The following is a 10,573-nucleotide window of genomic DNA, read 5'->3' as shown; positions in this document are numbered from 1 at the left end:
GAAGATGAATGCTGATCCGTGGGCCTGTCCGAACTTCAATCTCTGGAGTGTAAGCGCAGAAGCACCAAAAAACAAACCGGTGGTTGAATACGGGAATCCAAACGACAAACGATTCACCATTCGCGTTGTCCATGGTGGGTTCTTTACAGATTGCCCAGGCAAGGCGTATCGACATACCAAGGTTCACTTCATTTCTTATGTGAACATCGATTTGTTAGACATGGAGTTGCTTAGGCGTTTTTCTAGAAGCCTTGGGTATACCAGTTTGGGGAACTGGTATCATATGCCCATCGAAGAACTCAGTGGGTTGTCAATGGTTCCAATACTAAATGACGAATGTTTGGAACCATTCAAGACGTTAGTTAGGGCCCACCAATTCAAAGAGATTGAACATCTCTATGTTGAAGACAGGCCTGTGTTTGTTCCAAACAATTTCCCACACTTTTTGATGAACTCTCCAACCAAACGTGTTATGAAGCTTATTCACATGTTTGTAACAGAACATCCAATGGCTTCGGTTGATGATGGAATAGCATACATCCAACATATGCTAAAAATGAGAATTCCAAGAGAAAAAATGGAGGATGCTATGGGCATGGCGAAAGAAAATGTCATAGCATGGAAAAACATAGCCTAGGTGAACTATGTTGTAATCTTTTTTGTAATTAATATAGAGTGAATATGATACTCTACTTTTGTACTTAATATGAAACTCTTTTATTTAATGAATTGTTATATATTATGTCTATAGGTGATATTGTTTTGATTATATAGTAAGTCTACATTTGATGTTATATATTATGTCCCTGTTTTGATATATTATGCTGTGAAAAAGGCAATGTTGTTTGCTAACACGGGGGTATAACAGTCTATTACATGTTATATGCCCAAATTTGATGGTGTTTGCAATATAAATGTCTTAGGGGAAAAATCGGATTAGTTATCATAATAATTTTATATGTTAATTATATCCATGTTTTGCATAACTTGTAACTGAGTTGTATTTGTCCCTGTTTTAGTTAATTTTTTATTAAGATAACAATGTACTTTGAAACTTAGTTGTAACCTATATTTATGCTAACACAGGGGTATAATAGTCCTTTATATATTATATGTCCAGATTTGATGTTGTTTTTAATATAATTGTCTTATGGGAAAAATGGTAATTAGTTATCATTCTATATTTTATATGTTAATTATGTCAATGTCTTGCATATTTGTCCCTGTTTTAGTTATTTTTTATTAAGATGGAAATGTATTTTGAAACTTAGTTGTAATATGTATTTATGCTAACACAGGGGTATAACAGTCATTTATATATTATATGTTTTATATGTTAATTAAAATTGTTATAGCAAGGGTATATCCGTCCATTAATTGTTATTATGATAAAACAAACAAAATTATATAATTTCTTGCTAGCAGTGTTTGTATTAGATCAGTTTTAGTGGATTCCTTTCTCTTTTGGTTAATGTTTTTGTTTTTTCGTAAAGCAATTATTTGCAAACAACCAGACACCCCACTTGGTAAGTGTCAATGTAGTTATTGGTATATTTTGGAATGTCATGGGTTCGAACCCAATTACCAACACTTTTTTTTCTTATTTTTTTAATGCTTCGATATGTCCCTGATCATCCACTTTTTTTCATCACTGCTCCACATGCCCCTGATCATCCAGACTCATTGCGTAAATATCCCAAATTAGACAATATGAATTCCTATCGATTCAATATCTGATAACTACAAAGGCACTGCAACTACGTTTATTCTTCAACCAGAAATTGATGCGTCAACATCAAAATTCATACAGGTACAAATACTACATTTAATTAATACAGGAAATTACAAAACAATTACCCTCATAATATGAATATTTGTTCTCTCGTTGGGTCATGATGTGTGTAAATATATTTTATTTTGAGTTAACAAGTTTTTTTCTTTCAAGATATTGGATTTATTAGTAATGTGATATATTTTGTTTATGCACACCAACTGTTTGTTAAAATGGGTCAATAAATAGGAAACGTATATTGCTTGTTGACGCTGTTGTAAGCTGAATATCGATAAGTCTTGGATGGGAGCATACAGAACATCAGAAACCTATGTAAAAGGTGTTGTAGAATTTATCAAATATGCAGTGCACAATTACAAGATTTCTAAACATATGGATCCTGCAGATACCAAAAAAAGATAAGAATTCCCTGTCCATGTGTTAAGTGTGTAAACCACATATCTTATTCGGTGGATGTGGTAGATGATCATCTATTCAGGAATGGAATTGATCAAACATACACAAATTGGAATAAGCATGGAGAAACAGAAGAACCACCAAGAAGTTATGTATATGAACATAATTTTGACATGGATACGTCAAACGATGTAGATTCTATGAACATGAACACAAAAATGCCAACAGATGCTGCAGAAACAGTAGAGATGGTTGAAGTTGTAGAAGAAAATTTTATTGGGAACCCTGATAAGTTTAGAGAACTGATAGAGGATGCCGAGAAGCCCCTATACACAGGGTGTCATAATTTCACAAAGTTATCTGCAATCATTCAACTACTTAACTTGAAGAGTAAGTATGGAGTGTCAGATAAGTGCTTTACAGAATTATTAGTTTTGATAAAAAAAAACATGTTACCAGAAGGAAACGAAATGTAAAATAGTACATATGAGGCGAAAAAGCATTTAAGGCAATGGGTTCAGGGTATACTAAGATACATGCACGTGTCAACAATTGTATACTTTACAGAAACGAATACACAGACTTGGCAGCATGTCCTACTTGTGGTAAATCAAGATGGAAGGTTGATGAACAAAAAAATAAAATTTACAACAATATTCCTGCAAAATGTTTGTGGTACTTTCCAATTATTACGCGCTTCAAGCGTCTTTTTCAGTCTAAGACAACTGCAAAAGATTTAACATGGCACGCAACAGAAAGAAAGGTGGATGTTGGCGTTTTAAGTCACCCAGTTGATTCACCAGCATGGGTTGCCATTGATGACAAATATCCTGATTTTGCTAGCGAACCAAGAAATTTGCAACTAGGAATTTCGGCGGACGGGGTTGATGTGAACAGAGGAAATAGGGGTCATAGTGTTTGGCATGTTTTAACTGTCATTTACAACATTCCAATGTATGAAGAGAAAGTTCATCATGCTTTCGTTATTGATTTCGGGAACACCAGGAAATGATATTGATGTGCTCATAGCAACTTTTATTGATGATATACAATTATTATTTGATTTTGGAGTTGAAACATACGATGCATATACAAGAACATTTTAAACTATGCGCAGTTGTGTTATGGACTATTAATGATTATCCTGCTTTGGGTACATTAAGTGGTTGCCCATACAACGGTTTTCAAGGTTGTATTGTGTGTGGTGAAGAGACACACTACATTAGACTCCCTGAATCGAATAAGCAAAGTTATGCTGGTCATAGAAGATTTCTACCGTATGAATACCCGTTCAGAAGACAAAAGAAGGCATTCAACGGACAACAAGAGTTCTCACCCTCTCCAGAACCTATGAATGGGGAGGAAATATATAACAGGGTAAAATTTATAATTAATAAATGGGGAAAGGTTAATAAGGGCAAGGAGGCAGAAATTCAACAATCAACAAGTGGAAGAGGTAAAAAAAGGAGAAAATCACACCAAGTGGGTACTTCAAATGTGGGCTAGCAAAATAATACATATTGGAAGAAATTTAATATATGGTATAGACAACTAAGGTATTGGCCCAACAATTTGGTTCCACATTGTATAGATTTTATGCATGTGGAAAAGAACGTGGGTGAGAGTTTAACAGGAACTGTTTTGAACGTTCCCGGGAAGACGAAAGATGGTTATAAAGCTCGATTGGATTTGGTTCATTATGGTTTAAAACCAGAGCTGCATCCTCAGATAGAAGGGAACAACACAACACTTCCCGCAACAGGTTGTACATTGACAAAAGAGGAAAAAGACAAATTATGTGAGACTTTATACAACTTAATGGTTCTTCAAGGGTATTATTCTAATTTTTCTAGTTTGGTGAGTCTAAAGGATAGGAAGTTGATCGGACTAAAATCACATGACTATCACATGCTCATGCAACAATTTTTGCCCATAACAATTCGATCTATTATGCATCCACCCACCAGAGTTGTTATTACAAGGTTTTGTTACTTTTTCAAATCAATATGTAGCAAAGAAATCATAGTGGATGAGTTCGATAACTTGCGAGAGGAGTTATGTGTAACCTTATGTCTTCTTGAGAAACACTTTCCACCATCATTTTTTGATGGGATGATTCATTTAACCGTTCATCTCACTAGGGAAGTAAAATTATATGGTCGAATATTCTTTAGATGGATGTACCCTTTCCAAAGGTTTATGAAGGTTATTAAGGGGCACGTGCGAAACAAAAATAGACCAGAAGGATGCATTACAGAAGAGAATGTTGTAGAAGAGATAATTGAGTTTTTTAGTCAATTCCTTAAAAGGATGGATACTGTTGGTATTCCACCTAACAATCATAACGATTGTGGAATTCATAAAGGTGTAGATAGTAGCTCTATTACGGACGGTACTCCTCTATCAGCTGCTAAATTGGTAGAAGTTTCTGCAGAGCTATTTAGCAAAGCACATTTCTTTGTATTGCAAAATACATCTGAAGTACTCCCATGTATCAAGTATGGTTTTTTACATGTATGTTTTTTTTATATAGTAATATTAACATTAACGTATTGACAGACGACACATGGAATTTTTGGAACATCTACACCCTACTAAACGAAAGGCACTTATAGAACAAGAGCATAGTAAAACATTTGGTCATTGGTTACGAAAGGAGGTATATTCTTGTCAAATATGTTGTGTTCTGTGTTATTTTTTTCTTGATTTCTTAAATTCATAATCTAATTACAATTCAGGTAGAGAGAGAGAGTTAGGGGCCTATAGAGAAAGTATAACAGAGACAATGAGATGGATTTCACATGGACCCAATAAGAACATTATTAAGTACGATGTATATGCTTTTAATGGATATACTTTTCATACAAAAGCTCGTAAAGGTAAAGTTTACCAAAACAGTGGGGTTAGTGTTGTTGCAACTGACACACACATCAGTAAAGAAGTTGTAACATATGCCAGAAACACTTATTATGGTGTTTTACAAGAGATATGGGTACTAGATTATAATTTTAAAAGAATTCCAATTTTCATGTATGACTGGGTTAACAATAGAAATGCGGTAAAAAGGGATAAATTGGGGTACACACTAGTTGAACTAAAAAGATTAGGCCATAAAGGTGATCCATTCATATTGGCCTAACAAGCACAACAAGTTTTTTACGTGACAGACCCACTCGATCAAAAAATGTCTATTGTGTTCAAGACACCTCCCAAAAATTACAGAGATACATATGAAGATGTAGATGAAGAATTGAGTACTATTATTCCTCATAATGATAACATATTGCCACGTGTAGACACACTTGACTTGCAGAAGGAAAATGATTATTTTCGTACTGATTGTCACAGTATTCTTATACATACGGTACATGTTTCTTAATGTCATTAATTACATTTGTGGCTATAATATTTCTCCTTCTTTTAACACTTAATGATCTTTATTTTTTGTTTGTAGAAGAGAAATTCCAAACCTTGAGCATAGCGTTATGTGAAGAATAAGAAAATGACAAAAAATGACGATGTACTTTAGTTAATATCTTTTTACCATATTATACCATCAAACTATTCTGGTGTAATATTGTTATAACTCAAACATATTTTTTTTTCGGTTTTTTACTGTTATATTGTTACACATGTTATAACATAAACTACATGTAATAGCAATGTACTTTCGTTATGCAATGTTACACAAGTTATGTTGTATTCCTTTCATTTATTTATCATAATATTCTGTTAAAATAATTTGTAATCTTTTCAATTATTATCGTGTATTATCCGGTGCAATTAAAAGAATAGATGACAAAAAATGCAATTTGGTCCTTTTTTATAACTCTTATTCAAGACGACATTATTTTTATTTTATGACCATATTTACACATATACACATATAATAGTTGTAAATGTAACTAAATGCTACCTACACACACATTATTTGTTTATTCTTAAAGTCAATTCATAATATTTTGACACACATAATAAAAGGTACATGACCATAAGTAACATATTTAATGAACGACCCCTAATTATAACGATAAGACATTATTTTTCTTTTATGACTATATTTACATATAGACACATATAATAGCTGTAAACGTAACTAAATGCTACCTACACACATTATTTGTTTATTCTTAAAGCTAATTCATAATATTTTGACACACATAATAAATGTACATGACAAGTAACCAATAGTAACTTCTTTTAATTTTTTGCATAAACTAAATACAACTAGTATAGAACCGCCCTATGAACACACAAATAATTAGTGTGGACTAATATTTGTCACCTTTTAGCTACTTTGTCTGTTATGTGGCTAAAAAGGCAACATGTTATAGACCCACAGAGAACTAACTCATGTGACGATAATTTTATCTACTGTCTCTCATAAAAAAGTGTGACAATCTTAATCGATATATGTGGTTGATTGTGACCTATGGCCTCAGTGTTCGAGTGTGACTAATATTTGTCACATTTGGTATAATTAAGTGTCGTAAAGGTTTTGATTGTCTATATAATGACCACACAATCTAATTTAAATGTATCCAAAAACTGTCTCTAAATTTTTTTAGTGACTTTTGGCCACACTTTTAAGAAAAAGTGTCACAGGCCGTTTTTCTGAAAGTGTGACCGTAGGTCATTTTTGTACTAGTGAAATAAGTACATAATACTTTTTATATGTGAAAAATTTATACTTTTTAAATATTTTTTTTACTAATTAAATTGTTTTTTTTATTGCACACATATTTTAATCTTGATATGTATCGGGGTATAAATATGTGGGAAGCCGTTCGAGCGACTGTACATAGCGACTGTCAAAGAGCTTATAAAGAGCACAAACATGAAGTGAACAATTATTTTGATAGTGTTGGTGGGTATGATGATGTTGAAGGTGCAAGACAATGTCCACCAGATGATATGTACGGCGAAACTTGGGATAATATGATTGATCTTCTTTTTTTGGATGAGGGTTATAGGAAGCAGTGCAAAGAATGTAAAGAAAGCGGGTCCAAACTTCAATTTACGAGTTCTCATGAAAGTAAAACATATGCAGACAGACGACGTGATGAAGTAATTAAATTTATTTGTATTTTATAAAAATTTTGTTAACATTTATATAAATATATTAATTGTTTTTGGCTTATTATAGACAGGACAAGGAGAAGACCCGCAACATATCGATGGTTGGAGACAGATGCGATTTAAAGAAAGTCAGGGTTGGTGTACACCGCAAACAGAAGTAGTTTGGGTAATTAATAAACAAAGTTAATAATTTGTTTGATAAATATGTTATTATTATTATTATAGTTAGTTTAAGGTATATTATTATTATTTTAGTGTATAAATTTAGTTACTTTTTTAATTAATGTATTTTTATTGTTTTCTTTATTTTAAGAAAACATTCAACGAGAGAAGATGTTGATGCAGTCAGAGCTTCGGGAGAACGAAAAGTTAAATGAAGAACAATGTCTCGCTCGTGCTCTCGGTGAGAGACATGGGCATATTCGCGGAATTGGAAGGAAACCAAACATCAACAATAATTTATTTCCAAATGAACATACCAAAGGTTCACAAGCTTCCACATCCCAATCTTCAGATAATCCCCAAGTTGCTGTATTATCTCAACAAATTCAAATCATGCAACAACAAATGCTACAAATGAACCAAATGTTTAATAACACTTTCGCGTCCGTCATTCCAAACTTCTAACCACAGCCAATGCCACAATTCCAGTTTAATCCCAATATGTTTTCACAAAATAACCCCGAAACATCCAATGAACACGAGGATGATGATGATGATGGTGGTGGTGAGGAGGAGGAGGAGGAGAACTAGAAAGATAGTGACAACAATGTTTCTTATACGGTTGCTTTTTTTTGTTATGTAGTAGAATATGAATTGTATGGTATTTAGTAGAATTTGAATGGTATGTTAGGTTTATTAAGTGTTTTTAGATTTTATTGGTATGTTACATTTATATTATTCTGCAAATATCTTTTTTGGATTTGTTTTAAGAAACAGATTTGATATATATGATAAAAGCTGTGAAAAAAAGTCTATATCGACGACTTGTCGTCGGTATAGCTTTGCAACTGTAAAAACGGTTTTCCCCTTTCCAGACGACATGTCATCGGTATTGCTCATACTTTTCCCGACGACAAGTCGTCGGCATAGGGTCCGAATAAAAAATTTTCTTATTTCCTCGAAAATCAATCCCGACGACCCTTTGCCGACTACTTGTCGTCTGGATTGGTTATTCTATACCGACAACTTCTGTCCCGACGTCATTTTCGACTTTTACCGACAGATCTATGCCGACGACTTTTTATAGACGACATTTCGTCGGTATAAGCTTTACCAATGACAAGTCGTCGGCACAGAGTCCCAAATTTTTGTATGGATAGGTGTTAATCCTTGTAGTGTTAATAAATAACAGATCTACAAAACCCTCATTTTCTCAAATTATAATATTGTAAAGAACGACTTGTCTCAACAAGTAAACGTTGTAGTTACAAAACACATAGAAAACAAATGTAATTATATAAGCACAACAATCATCATCATGTTGTTTTATTACGATAGTGACACAGACTTGTCTGGCCATGTAAACTTTGTAATCAGAAAAGACATACAGAAAACATATGAATATGCACAACAATTGTGCATCCTTAGATTCTTCTATTATTGCAGTCATCTAAATACCATATAGAGCCCTGAGCCCTTGAATGTCGTCCGAGGTCAAACCTTTCGTAACCCCTGCGCTGAAACTACCCCACATTATCGCACTCTGAAACTGGCTATGACCAAGCCCAAGAAGGTGTCCAATTTCGTGTAAAGCTAAAGTCTCCATATCAAATGTATTTGGCACTGCTCCAATCCCCCATCTTTCATCCGCGTCAAAATGAAGTCTTCCATCTACAGGTGGAAAAGCATGGGCCAACACCGCACCAGATCCGTTAAACGGACTCCCATCTCCATGGGAGACACGCTGAAAACTAATCTTAAGGTCAGCACCTTGATAACTTGTAGCTCTTGTAAACGTGAAGTATCGTCCAGAAGCAGTGGCCCATCTGTTAAAAGCTCGAGTAACAGGTGGCATAAACCGGGTTGGGAAAAGTGGCCCAAACCCGTAAGTTAGCTGCCTTTTAACAGTAGGCCATTTTGGTGTTCCCGGAAGGAATTGGTAATGCGAGACTATGTGGAAAGAGTTATGAGTGTGTTGGTGAATTACTTTATCGGGGAAACCACAACGAGGCATTGCCATCTGGGATATCGTTGGCTCGTCAAGCGTCCCTGTCGCATTGAGATGGTAGTAGACCTGGTACGACTTGAGCGCTACCTCAAGCTCCTCGGTAAAATGATCTTCTTCAAGGTCTGCGAGATTTGGGTTTTTCTGGTAGTTTAGGTACCCGAAATGAGAAAGATAGAGTTTAAGGTCACGAATGCCTTTTACTTTATCGCCCTTATGAGAACCTTGCATGGCTTTAAGGAACCCAAAAGGTGACGAGTTCGTATCTTTACTGGACAATGTATTTGGTCGTAAATGAGTGTCGTGAGGATGTGAAAGAACTGTTAGCATAAAGGAAGCAAGAAGGAGCATGCATGAAAAGGGAAGAAAGAGTTTAGAATCTCTAGATGCCATTACAACTTCTAAGTTTAGATGTTGAAATGTTGAGAGTACTTCTTTATGAGGTTTATAGTCAGGGTCTCTATTTATAGTGATTTTCTCTTGTGGTATTATTTATTTATTATTCGTTTTAGAGACATGACGTTTGTATGTGACGTACGTTTATTTTGCTTTTGGATATGATTCAAATTTTTGGCCATTCAAAGATAGAAAATAATAAATAAAATTAAAACTTGTGACTCTAATTAAGTCTTTCAATGTCCATGATAGAGTCAACATGTGACAATATGATAGGAACCCCGTAAGAAAAAGTATATGGACCGCTTTAGTTTTGCTATTTACTTTTTCACGTTTTTATTTTTGTCTCTAAGTGGAATTATATATTAACTTAATTTAATAAAAACCACTTAATAAAAAATAAAATAAATTTCACCATTATATAGATGTTATCGATATATTTAAAACAAGACCCATATTATTATGTTTTGAAAAAAAACATATTGTCAATCTCATTTTATTTTTAGTTTCACAAAAAACATATATATTGACTACATATTTTATTAAAGTATATATATATATATATATATATATATATATATATATATATATATATATATATATATATATATATGTATATATATATATATATATATATATATATATATATATATATATATATATATATATATATAATACGTTCAGCAACGAACTTTTAGAAAAGTTCATTTTCCATAAGTTTTTAATATTTAGACTTAAAAATT

The 10,573-nt window shown here is 33.4% G+C and overlaps 2 protein-coding genes across 2 annotated transcripts; one reads left to right on the top strand and one right to left on the bottom strand.

Moving 5' to 3' along the window:
- The first annotated feature begins 3,271 nt into the window (after nt 1-3,271).
- LOC145096216 (uncharacterized) lies at nt 3,272-5,327 on the top strand. The gene is made up of 5 exons (XM_079033977.1): nt 3,272-3,644; nt 3,780-4,020; nt 4,201-4,686; nt 4,748-4,815; nt 4,927-5,327. Exons 1-5 carry the CDS (start codon nt 3,272-3,274, stop codon nt 5,325-5,327), a joined length of 1,569 nt encoding a protein of 522 aa, XP_078890103.1.
- A 3,395-nt stretch (nt 5,328-8,722) lies between these two features.
- Nucleotides 8,723-9,889, bottom strand: LOC145093951 (metalloendoproteinase 1-like). Its single transcript, XM_079032199.1, has one exon. The coding sequence runs from the start codon at nt 9,825-9,827 to the stop codon at nt 8,880-8,882; it is 948 nt and encodes a 315-aa protein (XP_078888325.1). The 5' UTR covers nt 9,828-9,889; the 3' UTR covers nt 8,723-8,879.
- Nucleotides 9,890-10,573: the final 684 nt, after the last annotated feature.

This window comes from Lactuca serriola, chromosome 3 (assembly GCF_051521515.1).
Source record: "Lactuca serriola cultivar US96UC23 chromosome 3, Lser_US96UC23_V15, whole genome shotgun sequence".
Lineage (NCBI taxonomy): Eukaryota > Viridiplantae > Streptophyta > Magnoliopsida > Asterales > Asteraceae > Lactuca > Lactuca serriola.
Note: the sequence above shows the minus strand (reverse complement) of the source record. Positions and strands in the feature narration are given on the sequence as shown.

Excerpts from the sequence above, each read along its gene's own strand:
- LOC145096216 (XM_079033977.1), top strand. The coding sequence starts at position 3,272 with ATGCATATACAAGAACATTTTAAACTATGCGCAGTTGTGTTATGGACT. Across the intron at positions 3,645-3,779 it reads ACAATCAACAAGTGGAAGAG|ATTTTATGCATGTGGAAAAG; the intron begins GTAAAAAAAGGA and ends CACATTGTATAG. Across the intron at positions 4,021-4,200 it reads AACTTAATGGTTCTTCAAGG|CAAAGAAATCATAGTGGATG; the intron begins GTATTATTCTAA and ends ATCAATATGTAG.
- LOC145093951 (XM_079032199.1), bottom strand. The coding sequence starts at position 9,827 with ATGGCATCTAGAGATTCTAAACTCTTTCTTCCCTTTTCATGCATGCTC.